The 15,373-nt window shown below is 46.8% G+C and overlaps 1 protein-coding gene across 2 annotated transcripts in view; it reads left to right on the forward strand.

Annotated features, from left to right (window-relative positions):
- Nucleotides 1-6,845: 6,845 nt before the first annotated feature.
- PYGL (glycogen phosphorylase L) overlaps nucleotides 6,846-15,373 on the forward strand; it is a 35,210-nt gene continuing 26,682 nt past the window's right edge. Inside the window, exons 1-5 of one of the 2 annotated variants that reach the window (XM_084632396.1) lie at nucleotides 6,846-7,024; nucleotides 7,841-8,099; nucleotides 11,134-11,235; nucleotides 13,599-13,677; nucleotides 14,751-14,854. In XM_084632396.1, coding sequence (XP_084488522.1) covers nucleotides 7,857-8,099; nucleotides 11,134-11,235; nucleotides 13,599-13,677; nucleotides 14,751-14,854 — 528 coding nt within the window. In that variant the 5' untranslated portion in view covers nucleotides 6,846-7,024; nucleotides 7,841-7,856. Of the gene's footprint in view, nucleotides 7,025-7,202; nucleotides 7,362-7,840; nucleotides 8,100-11,133; nucleotides 11,236-13,598; nucleotides 13,678-14,750; nucleotides 14,855-15,373 lie in introns of those variants that run through there. The other variant, XM_084632395.1, reaches the window with a different exon arrangement.

The raw sequence follows: 15,373 nt of genomic DNA on the forward strand, positions 1-15,373 counted from the left end.
ATACCACTGTCCCTTTTTCTTCTCCACCAGCTGCATGTGTTTCAAGGATCACAGGATCTTCTCCTTCCCAGAGGCTAGCAAAGATTAGAAGGTGAAAAAAACGCACTCGTGATGAAATGTTCTCTGAGCTCATGCTGTCCTCCCACACTGACAGAGCACAGATGAATGCATGGAGGCAGAAAATGTCAGAGTGCAGGAAAGCACAAAATGACCGGGAGGAGAGGTGGCGGGCTGAAGAGAGTAAGTGGCGGGCTGAAGAGAGGTCTGAAGCTGAAAGGTGGCAGCGTGATGAGAGGAGGCAGGATTCAATGCTGAGGCTGCTGGAGGATCAAACGAATATGCTCCAGCGTATAGTTGAGCTGCAGGAAAGGCAGCTGGAGCACAGACCGCCACTACAGCCCCTGTGTAACCAACTGCCCTCCTCCCCAAGTTCCATAGCCTCCTCACCCAGATGCCCAAGAACACTTTGGGGGGGCCTCTGGCCACCCGGCCACTCCACTCTAGAGGATTGCCCAAGCAACAGAAGGCTGGCATTCAATAATTTTTAAAGTTTTAAACTTTTAAAGTGCTGTGTGGCCTTGTCCTTCCCTCCTCCACCACCCCTCCTGGTGCTTCTCTCCTCCACCACCCCTCCCGGGCTACCTTGGTAGTCATCCCCCTATTTGTGTGATGAATTAATAAAGAATGCATGAATGTGAAGCAACAATGACTTTATTGCCTCTGCAAGTGGTGATCAAAGGGAGGAGGGGAGAGTGGTTAGCTTACAGGGAAGTAGAATGAACCAAGGGGCGGAGGGTTTCATCAAGGAAAAACAAACAGAACTTTCACACCGTGGCCTGGCCAGTCATGAAACTGATTTTCAAAGCTTCTCTGATGAGCACTGCGCCCTCCTGTGCTCTTCTAACCATCCTGGTGTCTGGCTGTGCGTAACCAGCAGCCAGGTGATTTGCCTTAACTTCCCACCCCGCCATAAACGTCTCCCCCTTACTCTCACAGATATTGTGGAGCACACAGCAAGCAGTAATAACAGTGGGAATATTGGTTTCGCTGAGGTCTAAGCGAGTCAGTAAACTGCGCCAGCACGCTTTTAAACGTCCAAATGCACATTCTACCACCATTCTGCACTTGCTCAGCCTGTAGTTGAACAGCTCCTGACTACTGTCCAGGCTGCCTGTGTACGGCTTCATGAGCCATGGCATTAAGGGGTAGGCTGGGTCCCCAAGGATAACTACAGGCATTTCAACATCCCCAAAGGTTATTTTCTGGTCTGGGAATAAAGTCCCTTCCTGCAGCTTTTGAAACAGACCAGAGTTCCTGAAGATGTGAGCGTCATGTACCTTTCCTGGCCATCCCACGTTGATGTTGGTGAAACGTCCCTTGTGATCCACGAGTGCTTGCAGCACTACTGAAAAGTACCCCTTGCGGTTTATCTACTTGCCAGCTTGGTGCTCCGGTGCCAAGATAGGGATATAGGGTCCATCTGTGGCCCCACCACAGTTAGGGAATCCTATTGCAGCAAAGCCATCCACTATGACCTGCACATTTCCCAGGGTCACTACCCTTGATATCAGCAGATCTTTGATTGCATTGGCTGCTTGCATCACAGCAGCCCCCACAGGAGATTTGCCCACTTCAAATTGATTCCCGACTGACCAGTAGCTGTCTGGCATTGCAAGCTTCCACAGGGCTATTGCCATTTGCTTCTCAGCTGTGAGGGCTGCTCTCATCTTGGTATTCTTGCACCTCAGGGCAGGGGAAAGCAAGTCACAAAGTTCCATGAAAGTGCCCCTACGCATGTGAAAGTTTCGCAGCCACTGGGAATCGTCCCAGACCTGCAACACTATGCGGTCCCACCAGTCTGTGCTTGTTTCCTGAGCTCAGAATTGGCATTCCACCACATGAACCTTCCCCATTAGCCCCATGATGCCCACATTGCCAGGGCCCGTGCTTTGAGAGAAGTCTGTGTCCATGTCCTCATCACTCTCGTCATCGCGCTGACGTTGCCTACTCGCCCGGTTTCACTTTGGCAGGTTCTGGTGCTGCATATACTGCTGGATAATGCGTGTGGTGTTTAATGTGCTCCTAATTGCCAAAGTGATCTGAGCGGGCTCCATGCTTGCCGTGGTATGGCGTCTGCACAGAAAAAAGGTGTGGAACAATTGTCTGCCATTGCCCTGATCGGGGGAGGGGCGAATGACGACACGGCTTACAGGGTTGGTTTACAGGGAATTAAAATCAACAAAGGGGGTGGCTTTGCGAGAAACAGAATGGCCCCCTCAAGGACAGAACTCAAAACCTCAAGGATAGAACTCAAAACTGGGTTTAGCAGGCCGTTGATTTCATGCAGGGAGGGAGGAGAAACTGAATACAAAACAAATCTGGTCTATTTCTTGTTTTGATCCACTTCATCTATCTTTATACATCTTGCTGGCAGCAGACTGTGCAGTACAGCCGCTAGCCATCGTCATCTTCTGGGTGCTCGGCAGAAGACGGTGCAGTATGACTGCTGGCCATTGTCTTCTGCTGGCTGCAGATTAAAAGACAGTGCACTGCCGGTAGGACTGAATCGCCATGAGACGAAACTTAAAAGGGAAATGACCTGGCTGAGTCACTCCCATGTTTGCCCAGGTGCCCCTGACCTCACTGAGGTCGGTTAAAAGAGCACCCAGGACTACATCCATGAAGGCTACCAGTCACACTGCACTGTCTGCTGCCAAAAGGCAATGAGCTGCTGCTGTGTAGCAATGCCGTACCGCGTCTGCCAGCACCCAGGAGACATACGGTGACTGTTAGCTGAGCGGGCTCCATGCTTGCCGTGGTATGGCATCTGCACAGGTAACTCAAGAAAAAAGGCGCAAAACGATTGTCTGCCCTTGCTTTCACGGAGGGAGGGAGGGAATGGGGGCCTGACGATATGTACCCAGAACCACCTGCAACAATGTTTTAGCCCCACCAGGCACTGGGATTTCTACCCAGAATTCAAATGGGCGGTGGAGACTGTGGGAACTATGGGATAGCTACCCACAGTGCAACACTCCGGAAGTTGATGGTTGCCTCGGTACTGTGGACACACTCCACCGACTACATGCACTTAGAGCATTTGTGTGGGGGGACACACAATCGACTGTATAAAAACACTTTCTACAAAACCGACTTCTATAAATTCAACCTAATTTCATAGTGTAGACATACTCCAAGTGTAGGTCAAAAAGCTTGCACACTTGGTCTTCTTTCATGTCTATCTACATCTAGAACTTGAAAGGCAGTGTGAAACCATTAACCATTATAGAACCAGTGTTCTATAAACCTAGTTAACTGTAGTAACTTATTCAGTTTTAAAGCTACTTTATATCAGTCTTGATTGGAACTTGTTACAAAACAAAGTCACATATTGTAACTCCGTGAGATGCTTTAAAACACATACACAAGCACATACACTTCCTTAATAACTGAGTTAAACTACTCAGTTTTAGGAAGTTGTAAATTAACTGATTTGGGTCATCATCCAGGAAAAAGCCTGTGGGTGTTATTTATCACCAGATCTTTAATAAGCCTGTCCATCTTCAGCTCAGTGATCATTCACAGCAAGAGATGACTCTGCCAAACAGAAGCGGAACAAAGGACAGGCAGGACTATGAATCTTGTCCCTTCCAGCTATCCTTGGCTTTCAGGAAGCAACATGCTGATGAACACAGGCCATTTTATCCTGTTTCTGTTGGGCAGTACAACTTGATTCCTCTTTTTGGAGGTGCTGGCATGAAGCAATCAGATGGTGAGTCATACTTCTTCTGAAGATTCAAAATGTCCAACCACAAGGAGAGTCATCCTTTCTCACCATCCAATCAGGGAAGAACCAACTTCAGGTTTGAGTTCTTGCAACTGGGACTGGAATTTTCTAGTCTCTTTGTGCAACACATCTTGTCACACCAGCTTGTGTCAGACAACTTAGGCCATAACTGTTGGTACCGCATTTATGCTACATACCTTGAACACAAGCTGGCTTGATCCAGTCAGCAACTAACTTCCACAGGTCACTTTCTATGGGCCCCTTTGTGGTGCATCCCTTGGCCAGTTTTGCAGTTATGCTTGCTCAAGTTGCAGTTTCTCCTTCTCTGTTAGCTGCTTAACTGGACAGTTTAAAGTTCATATGATTTGCCAGAAGCTGGGAATGGGCAACAGAGGATGGATCACTTGATGATTACCTGTTCTGTTCATTCCCTCTGGGACCCCTAGCATTGGCCACTGTCAGAAGACAGGATAGTGGACTAGATGGACCTTTGGTCTGACCCAGTATGGCCGTTCTTATGATTTATACAAAGTCCTCTCCATATTCGTTGATGCTTTTTAAACTTGTTCTAGTAGTCCATTATAAAATAGAAAGTCACTTGAAGACCTGTGGTTTTTCAGCAGGTCAGAACAGTTGTGTAAATCTTCGTTTTTGGTTCTCCTTGTTTTAACAACAAAGGTAGGACCTTGGTATGTATGACTAATGGCTGAACGGAGTCCGTGCATTACCAAACAGTTACATTTCTGATTATTCCACTCTGTGGTCAAGTGTCCCTATAAATACACTATTAGGTTTCAATTATTTTTATTTAGTGCCTCTTTCAGCACTGGTGTATTTCATTAATTTGACAGCATAAGCATGCTTGATTGCAAACATTAGCCTTCCTTCCTTCTTCACTTTATGACTTAAACTAAAAAAATCAATATGAATGCAACCTCTTTCTTTCCTAATGAGCATCTCATAATGTAATTCCCATATGTGTTGGGCTAAGTTTCCAAATAGCTCTCAGCTCGGCCTCTGATTGAACCTCTGATCTATATGTATAAATTGCATGTGTGCATTCAGACCATCAGTTAAACATCTAACCACTTAACATGTCAATATAAATGCCATTCCCCCTGAGATTTAAACAGCTAAAGTTGGGGCCTATCAAAGGGTGGGCTCTCCCTTCCAGCTGTGAGAAAGGTCCGCAAATAAAACAAGGTTTGCCTACCATTTGCAAACTTTAGCAGAGTCCCAAATAAAAATCCTCCCTTTCCTGCTTATGACACACTCCCACCCTTTTCTTTCCTGCCTATTATTTTAATGTAGTGTAATAAGCCCAGCTGCATCTATTCCATGGTCACTTAATTTGTCCTGGTCAGATTCTGGCCTATCCAGCATGGAAAGCAGGGGTGCGGATTCTCCTTCTACCAGGGTGGCACTTCCTAGAACCCAGACTGGTAACATGTAATACCCCATCACAGAGCCCAAAAATGTAGATACCCCAAATCAGAGGTTAACATTTGAAAAATTAGCCTGCTAAATGTGTGTGTGTGGGGAGATGACAACCATGAAACTTCTTCATGATGGACACCATGGACACAGTTATTTTTCCAGTCATCTTACCAGGTGGGTGCATTACATTCTGATTAATATGGAGGAACTCTCACTGGGCCAAAGAGTTTAGTGGCAATTAGCACATGGGACTGCAGTTAGCAGGTGACCATTAACACAGGCTTAGTTTTACTAATGGCCTTCACATCTCCGAACTGTGTAGCAACTATGTGTTCATTCACATTTTCTATATACCATTTTTGTAGCTGTTCTTAAAGCATTTATTTTATGGAGGATGTAAAATCTGTGTTCTTGGTATGGCACTTGAAACGGACAACTTACTCCACACCCTGCCACAGTTTGGGCTGGCTGGAAGAGGAAAGCCATCTGCTTTTCTCACTCGTTTCTTTGATTTTGTTGGCTTTACTGAGATGGGCTACAATAATACACAGGACTGGAGAATCAATACAAACATAGCTGTAGGTTAACAGAAAAGCAGAAGTAGAATTTCATTCTTTGTCAAGAAACTTGCCCTCAAGGCAAGATGGAGGTAGACAACAAATATTTGGAAGCAAGATAAGATCTAATTTCTGGAGTGGTGTATAATAATTTTATTTAAGATGATGTTGAAGTAAAAAGAAAACGGTACAGAGTTTAAGCATAGAAGTTTCTGGTTATCAGGCAATAAAGTACAGATTATCAAGAGGTACGAAATTCAGTTTAGGAACGGGTGGCGTAAGGAATACATAATCTGGGGGTAAAAGGTTAACGGGTCCAAGGACAGACACTGAGATATGGGGGTATGTTGTTCATCTATAAACCAAGAAGAACCAGGCCTTGTAGTGTTTTCACATCAATTTAAATGGGAGTTAAAGACGCAGACCAATTATAAAAAGAAAAGGGAGGCCCAGTGGCACCTTAGAGACTAACCAATTTATTTGAGCATAAGCTTTCGCAAGCTACAGCTCACTTCATCGGAATGCATCCGATGAAGTGAGCTGTAGCTCACGAAAGCTTATGCTCAAATAAATTGGTTAGTCTCTAAGGTGCCACTGGGCCTCCTTTTCTTTTTGCAAATACAGACTAAGACTAACAGGGCTGCTACTCTGAGACCAATTATAGGAAAGGCAGGCCAGGCAGAACAAGGGGAGGGCATGGACGAAATACTCCTAAGAGGGAGCGTTGATGTTTCTTTCCTTATATTGTAGCTCTGGGCGAAGATTTGATTTTTAATATTTCAGAACATGGAGATAAATCCCTTCCAAGGCTCTTACAGAGACAGGGTGGGTGAGCGAATATCTTTTATTGCTGCAGCGCTTCTGGTGGCGAGACAAACTTTCCAGCTACACCGGGCTCTTCTTCAGAACTATACCCCTCTGTTCCTTCCTCTCCTGCTTGGCTACGCTGGCAAGAAGCCCAGGTCAGCAATAATCCAGCCGGCAGTTCTTGTTTTGGAAGAAACACTCCGCTCCTCCACAGCGTCGGGCTGATTCACTTTCCTGTGCGCCAGGGAGGCGGTGCACTGACCCGTTTGCAAAGAGCGCCTGGAAGGGAGGGCCTCATAAAGCCGCAAGTTGTTTGTTAATGTCACAGGGAGACAAAAGTCCATAGCCGAGGCTGCTGCAGCTGAGCTGGCTGCAAACCCTATTTTTGCCTTCCCCCTTCAAATCCACCCCCCAAAGCCACAGACCAGGCTCCCAGGTGAGGCTAAGTCCTTGCAAACAGGCCGCCCTGCCCCGTTTGCAGCCCCGGGGGCCTTCAGCCAACACGCCCCAGAGCCCAGGGTGGGTCTGTGCAGGCGGCTGCGCCCTGCAGGCACCGGCTGGGCGGGTTTCGCTGCCGCCGGCCCCGGGAGGAGGCTGTTTGCAGAGCGCGGGGCCGGCCGGCCGCCGGCCCCCGCCCCCGGGAGAGGAACCCGCCAGCCCCGGCCGGGAGTGGCTGCGAGCGGCGCTGGCCGCAGCCAACCGCGGGCTATAAATACCGGCGGGCGCCGCTCCCCGGGCCCCGGCAGACGCGCGAGCAGCCGCCCCGAGAGCGGGTAGGTGGCCGCCGGCCCCGCGCTGAGCATCCCTCCCCGGGGGGCGCCCCCCTGCGCCCCGTCCTGCGGGGAGCGCTGGGGCCCGCCCGCCTCCCCCCCCCCCGGGCGGGAAAGGGGTTCCCCTCCCTGCCCCCCTGCGCGCCCCACAGCCCCCACCCCGCTTATGGATAGGGGTGCAGGGGGTCGCCCCCCCCAAAACCACCCTGCGTGCACCCCTTGGAGGGGGCTGAGGGTCCCCACTCACCATCCAGCCCTGCCCTGTGCATGCGACCCTTTTCTATACCTGGGTGCTCCCCCATTTATAGGCGGGGGGGGTCCCCTCCCTGGATCACCCTCCCTTCCCCAGTGGGGTGGCGAGGGGTCCTGTCTCCAGCCCCCGTGGGGTGGGGGAGAAGCACCCTGGGCCCCCTTTCCCTGCCGGCTGTGTGCACCCCAGGGAGGGGAGGAGCCCGTGTTGAGCGTGCATCCTGCCCCCGCAGCCCCGGGCCCAGGGAGATGTCGCGCCCACTGACCGACCAGGAGAAGAGGAAGCAGATCAGCATCCGCGGGATCGTGGGCGTGGAGAACGTGGCCGAGCTGAAGAAGGGCTTCAACCGGCACCTGCACTTCACCCTGGTCAAGGACCGCAATGTGGCCACCCCCCGCGACTACTACTTCGCCCTGGCGCATACTGTGCGCGACCACCTGGTGGGCAGGTGGATCCGCACCCAGCAGTATTACTACGAGAAGGACCCCAAGGTGAGCTGGGGAGGCCCCATGTCAGGGCGGGGGGTGGGGCTGCACTGGGGCTGCTGGCAGCTGGCGGGTAGGTCCCCCAGGTACAGGGAACCCAGTCCAGGATCACCAGGGGTACACAAGCCCCAGATGTGCACCAGGGAGGGCTGCTCAGTAGGTGGGAAGCTAAGGGCCAAGGGGAGCATAGTGGTGTGCAAGGCACCGTGGGGAGGGGGAAGGCACTGTGAGTTTGGGACCGCTTCCTTGGGCAGGTCCCCAAGCGGGGACATAGCTGTATAAATCCCTCAAGTTATGGGAAGGGTGAGTAGCTTCTGACTCAAGACCAGGAGTAACTTGTATAGTGGGGGTGCTGAGAGCCATCGAACCAAACTGCACAACCTGTATAGGACGGCAACCACTTCAGGCCGGGGGTGCTGCCACGCCTCTTGGTCCCGCACCTATGCTCAAGACCCTCCCAAGGTTCAGGAGTGGGGAGGCTACTTCATGTCTGGCATGGGGAAGCCCTGACTAGATGCTGGAGATTGGGAGGAGACATTACTTTCCCATCTTAAACTCCTCATGAGCAAACCTTGCTAAATCTCCCCTTGCTCCTGCTTTGCATTCAGCTGGAACTAGGTGTTTTTAGGGGGAGACGTGTCTGCTTCCTCATTTGTCCCTGATTCCAGGAACTGGGTTTAAACAAACTAGGCCACTTTAACTTGTTTTGCTAGTTGAACAAAACTTGGCTGCAAACACCAATATCCAGTGCTTGGAAAGAAAGTGTTTGCTGTATTGTATTGCAGCGTTTCTTCCTGTGTATTCCTGCCCCCCTTTTGTATTGTCCAGTGGGTCTGGCTGACCAACAAATATCCGGAAACCCTTTTAGGGTAAATTAGTTTAAGGGATCAAAAAGGTCAGAGTCAGCTCAAAATAAAAGCAGAATTAATTGGCAGTGACAGAACTTCAAAGCTGTACGTGCTTTACTACTAGAGTTTAAAACTTCCTTTGAGCCTTTTAGGAATACTTTACATGAGCCATTGCAAAAGTATAAGGAGGCTCTTTTTATGACTCTGTGAAAGTGCCATGTTAGCTGTCCTTCACAATTGTTTATATATAACTCTCACTTTCTTCTATTGCTCTGAACTTCAACTGAAGAAGACAGTCAAGCCAAAGTACACCTTTCTTACTCCCTGGCTGTATTTCTTAACTCTGATCCTTATAATGTGGCAATAAGAAACCAAAAAGTGCAGAACATGTGTAATCAAAATTTAAAAGGTAATCGACAACTGTCATATCCCAAGAGACTTGTGTAGTGCTTCCTGTGGTCTGCAGCATTGCTCATACAGACTGCATTTTTTCTAGGAAAACCCAGGCCCTGTAATTCAAAATTTTCTAGAGTAGATACATGTACTTCATGGAGACCCAGGGACTTTAGGTACTTGTGGGAACTAGGAGCACTGTAGTGGAGGAGGTTGAGAACTCATGTATCGCATGACCAGGTGTGAAATGTCCATCCTCTGAACCCTCAGGCTCCTCTGAGAAGGAAGTGGGACTGAAGTAAAAAGCTCAAGCAGTCTCAAGTGAATTGGCTTAACATTCCTCTTGGGTCATTGCTTGTCCGCTTTGGTTTATATTGAACACAGAACAGTGCTTGCTAGTGGATTAAACAGTAATCCTGTTTGTGACATCATTTGAAAGCCCCTCCCAATCTATCAAGTCTAATTACTTATCACAAGGCTGACCCCACCTTTCTCAGCCAATGATGATTTCTCATATGTCTGCTTTTCGACAGGCACCTTTGCGCTCTTTCCCACACTGTGGCTTACATGTGGAAGGGACCCCCTCTGTCAACATTCACAAAGCTGCCACCTTCTCCTCTTCTAAATCCCTCCTTAAACCCAATCTCTGCTGTGATGCCCACAGATCACTAGCAGCCATTGGCTCGAGTGGCATGTAGCTGTGACCACTGTGACCATTTATGCAAATGTACTTGTCTTTACTGTTACCTTCCCTCCCATCTGTTACATATTGTTACAGTCCTAGATTGTGAGCTCTCTGGGGCAGGGCAACAAGTCTTTCTTTGAGTCATTTGTGCGGCACCTAGCGCAGTAGAGCCATGATCCCTGACTAGAGTCTCTTAGCACTACTGCAATAAACACAATAATCCTTGGAGGAAATTAAATTTCAGGGAACAAAGACTTCTATTATTTAGAATATTTGCATCAAGGGAGATTCTATCTAGATGTTTTGTTCAGGAAGCAGGAGTAGCTCTTGAAAGCACTCTGTGCATCAGAGTCAGGTCAGTTGTTTGGCGTTTCTAAAGCCTGGTTTAATTTGAAATGTCTGCTTCGTTTACATTTTAACTCGGTTTCATAAATAGACATAGGGCCACATGCTGCCCCTGATCTGAACATGCACCTCTCCCATTGATGCAATGAAACTGTCGGTCACAGGTTAAGGCTCTTGTTCAAACAAAACTCAACCTCTTCCACCCTGGACCTACCATGCCCCTCTCTTCTCCCTGTGTGAGCATTAATTGTTTAAAACTAGCAGTGAGGGTGTAGAACACAGGGTTGGAGGTAGTTAGGCCTTTCCTCCATCTTGTTGCATGGCATACTTTATAATTTTTTTCCCAGCATCCGCCCTATTTCCAGCCTTTCCTTTGGTTACATGTACAGCACATAAGGCCTGAAGCAGTCTGTCTGCAGACTCAGGAAGAGAGTGCTGCATGGGGTTATCGCTACAATCCTAAAGGCTGAAAACACCTTTTTTTAAAAAGAGAAATCAGTGGGTTAGGATCCCTCACCCCCTGCCCAAAGTGGCTTATGAATTTTTAAAGCCATGCTTATTTTAAATCAAGGCATCAGCTAATAATCAGGATTTTCTACTCAAGGTGTTACCTTAACAAAGACTTAAGAGTCCTTTTGATGATATAAGCTGGTTTTATTACTCTTGGATTTAGAAGATGCCAAAATAATGTTTCCAGATCTTGAACGTTTTTGAGGAGACTGTTTCTACATGTTTCAGTAAGATTTGCTTTCATTTTTCTTTGTTTCAGAGAGTTTACTATCTCTCTCTGGAATTTTATATGGGCCGCACCTTACAGAACACCATGATAAACCTTGGATTGCAGAATGCTTGTGATGAGGCAATTTATCAGGTAAGTGTGTCTATATTGTGGTTTAGCGGAGTAATATTTAGTCATTAGGGGTTTTTATTTTGTTTTTGGCACCGGGGTGGAGGGAGAGAATATTGTAGACCAAGAAGTCAATTGATAGACACAGTCCTAAATGGCCAAAGTAAAGGTCTTGGAAGAATGTTAACTGACTGGGTGTTCAGTGGGTGTTGGCTACATAAGGAAATTCCTATGCTTTTGGCACTATCGGTTGACAGGATGTTACTGAATTTACAAAATTTCAGCATTAGAATAAACCTCTTGGTGTAAAATTCGACTTCCCCTTTTCACAGGAACAGAAACGTTACTTGTCACTGCTGTTTGAGGCTTGTGGGCTGGTCGCAGAGTCAGTGGTGTATAATAGTTACTTTTTAGCTAACGAGCATATATGTAAACTGTTAAGTGCTCTCTGAATGCAGAGTGACTCATGATTGTTCAGTAAAATGGAGGCATGCTGTACATTGATTGCTCACTAGCAGAGCTCCAAACCTTAACATTAAATTAGTCCGTGTTTTGAGCATAATATTCCAAGACTTTGGGCCAAGTTCCTCCCTCATGTAACGAGACGTAACTCCATCCGCGCCAGTGGACCAAGGTTATCTTGGTCACTCATGGCTTGGCTTTGCTCCACCATTCGTCGTTGAACAACCGCTACTGTTGTTCCAAAGTTTTGAAAGTGGCTTTATTCCATTCTGCCCTTTGCTGCCCTTGTACTCTTGTTAACAGTATGCTCTCTAGTGCATAGCATTTTTAAGCAGTTACACAGCAGGAGGGATATTCTTCAGACAAACGGCTCTCCTTTTGAAACGCGTTTATTTCTGAATTTTTCACTTATACTGCACTCTTTCACAATGCAAAGAGAATAGCAGTAAGGTGAGGGCCTTGTTTTCGGAGAGGAATGTGTTTAGATTCTTTGTTCAAATACAGCTTATGCTAATATACCTCTGGAGTTACTGGCATGTACTGTTCTGGTTGATTGGAGAAGATATTATTATTTAAATGTGTTTTTTGTTACATGGATGGTAGGACCTGTAAGGTTTTATTCTGAGAAATTTTCAGCTGTGGTATTTGATGATTGTTGGTATGAACTGAGTAATAATGATTTTATAAAATATTCTTCGGGTTTTTTCAATACCTAAAAATTAATAATTTAACTAGCAGTAGGTGCTAACTTACATGGATTTTCTGTAGTATCTAAAGAAGTCTTTTTGTAAAATGTAATGCTGAAATATAACTGTACTCTAGTGCAAATGCTAGGTCCCTGCCCCATATATTGGTAGGCCTAGTTTCATGTGGCATAAACATCTTTCAGAGTTTTCATACAGAGTACAGCATTTTCAAAAAATTTCTATACGTAGGCACAGCAACTTATCTACCCAAAAATGCCTAGCAAAATTCAGTGTTAGAATTCATTTCCAGTGTCCCAAAACTTCTTCGTGGTATGTACCATGAGTTGAGCTGTTACCTTGTTGGGTATAAGCAATGCAGGATCAGATTTAGTCTGTATTTGGATGGGAAACCTTCACAAAAATTGTAAAGTGGTATAGTGTATGTGACACATACTGCCAGAAATAAAGCAATGCCACAGCCAGGTATGAGGGGGCACTGTGCTTCTGGGGGCACTGTCTTTTGAGTGAGATCTAAGACCAATGTCCTGACAGCTTAAGACCATTAAAATTCCCTGGTACTCTTTGGAAGAATAGGTGTTAGCCTGGTATCCTGGCTAACAACCAATGAAGTCTTGATGCTTTTCATACTTAGCTACTCTAGTAGTTTCAGGTGGATCAGCTATTCTTCATTTAACATCCTGATCTCTTGTGTAGTGCTCTTGTTATAGGTGGTTACCATCCTCCAAAGGTAGCTGTGTTTCACTGGTGGGCGAAATGTTTCTCTTCTATATTGTGAAGTTTTGATGAGCATGTTGGCACCTTCAGGTGAAAGGTGCTATATAAATCAGCTCTTTGTTTCAAGAACAAAAAGTGCAAGTGGGCTGGGGTTGAGGGGCTTATGTTGCTATTGTCCACAGTGCCTGGAAAGGGTAGAGGACCAAAGGTGCTTTGGGGGAAATTCACTGTCGCAGCTGCAGAGATGAGTCTGGTTAAGCTTGGAATCCAATAAACAAGTTCCTTCTTGAGCACCTGCCTGCCAGGATAGTAACAAGGGATGACGGTGCAGTGCTGAATTAATTGTGTTCAGAGCTCCTTGTAAATGGGTTCTTTCCAATAGCTCTGTTTGCATCTTAACTCCTGTGTTTCTCCCGCTCCCTCGTGGCAGAGTGGTATTGTAAATGTTCATTCTGCCACTTGGTTCAAGAGCACAGAGCTCGTCTCTCTTCTGTCTGTATTTAGCTAGGGCTGGATATAGAAGAGCTGGAAGACATTGAAGAGGATGCTGGCCTTGGCAACGGAGGTCTTGGAAGACTGGCTGGTAAGTGAGTCCCATGAACGCAAGGAGCACTTGTCTGCCTGCATTGTGGTAGTACCTAATTATAAGTGTAAATTAAATGGTCATGCCTTCTTGTAGTATGAACACTGTGGACAATGCTGGTGGTAGGGAAATGAGTTTAATATGCAGGGCACTAATTTGTCCCATCTATGTGATCTCCCTGCCTTTCCCTCACACCCCTCCCCTAATAAAAATGATGATTTCCTTTCATTCACTAAGCTGTCTGCCAAATAGTTTAAATATAGTCTGTTTCGCTCTTGGACTCCACCTGTCCTCTTCAGTCTGGCCTCTTCTGCACAGAAGCTATCTCCCCTTTTCTATTAGTGCCTGGCTGTAACTTGCAAAATGTTGACTCCAGAAAATAGACACGCTGGCTGAATAATAGGATAACAACCATGCAGATATAACTTTGCTATTTTTGAACCAGTGGCCCTGCAAATGCTGTTTATAGTACAGGACTATTTAGGAGGAAGGTGCGTGTCGCGGGAGGGGGGGACGGACTTTGATACTCTTGGCTTATATTAGTGCAGGGCTGCATATGGGTCTGATGGAAAAGAAAGCGGGACTGACTTCCAGGCCCCAGTGATGATCCCCCAGTTGCTTGAGCATCAGATTAACCTTGGGCTTCATTGTCTACTCAGAATGCTCTCCAAGGCCAACTGTATCTTGACTCCCATCCACACCTGCTTTCAACTGGTGTTTCTTTAGTCCTCAGAGTACTTGTTTCCCTAGCATGGGAGGTGGTACGTGTGGTGTGCCAGGCATGGGGTTGGAGCCACATACACAAAGGGGGAGGCAGCATGTGGTGTTGTGTGTTATGCAGACAAGGAGTTGGAGCAATAGGAAGATGTGGAATGGAAAAGAGATTAACTGACGGTCTCTAAGCCATGCCTGCATATGCATGCTGCGTAAATGTACCATTCAACTTAGCGCGAAGTAGGGAGCTCTGTTTTTTTATATTTGGGCTGCTTTGTAAGCTTGTCACTTTCAGGGGCTGATGAAACCATAATGGGAAATTTCACTAAATATGTCCCTAAATTGTCTATCCTTAACAGCCTGCTTTCTTGACTCAATGGCAACACTTGGGCTTGCTGCATACGGGTATGGCATCAGATATGAATATGGAATCTTCAACCAGAAGATCCGAGATGGATGGCAGGTACACCTAAGCCAAACCCTGCTGTTTCCCTCCCCACCTTGTGGAAGCAAAGAATGTGCTTCCTTTAAACACCGACACTGGGGTCATGGGTCACTTCAGATGTTTTGTCCCATTTATCACATGTTGTCCAAGTTTGAGTACTTTAGATCTCTTGGTTTAGATTAATTTAGGCAGTGAAGCTGCATTTAGGGGAGCCAATACAAGATGCAGTGTTCTGTTAACTGGAGAAACATGCCCTGAAAGTCTGAAATTTGAATTTTATTTGGGGGAGGAGGGTGTTCCCAGTCCCCCAGGGAAAATGTAAAAGCTCTTCGAAATCCCTCCCCCTGCAGTTGACTTATGGATAAGTATGCCTCAAATCCTAAAATATGAGTTACTCTCCTGCTTGTAACATGGGGAAAGAGAGGTCATTCCTCCAGCAAAACAAAAACCAAAACTATTTGTGATGGTTAAGTGGGGATTATGTTGCCTCTTTCTTCCATGTCTGTCAATACAGAGAGAGAATCCTTTCTACCCACC

This window comes from Lepidochelys olivacea, assembly GCF_965140295.1.
Source record: "Lepidochelys olivacea isolate rLepOli2 genome assembly, chromosome: 6".
Lineage (NCBI taxonomy): Eukaryota > Metazoa > Chordata > Testudines > Cheloniidae > Lepidochelys > Lepidochelys olivacea.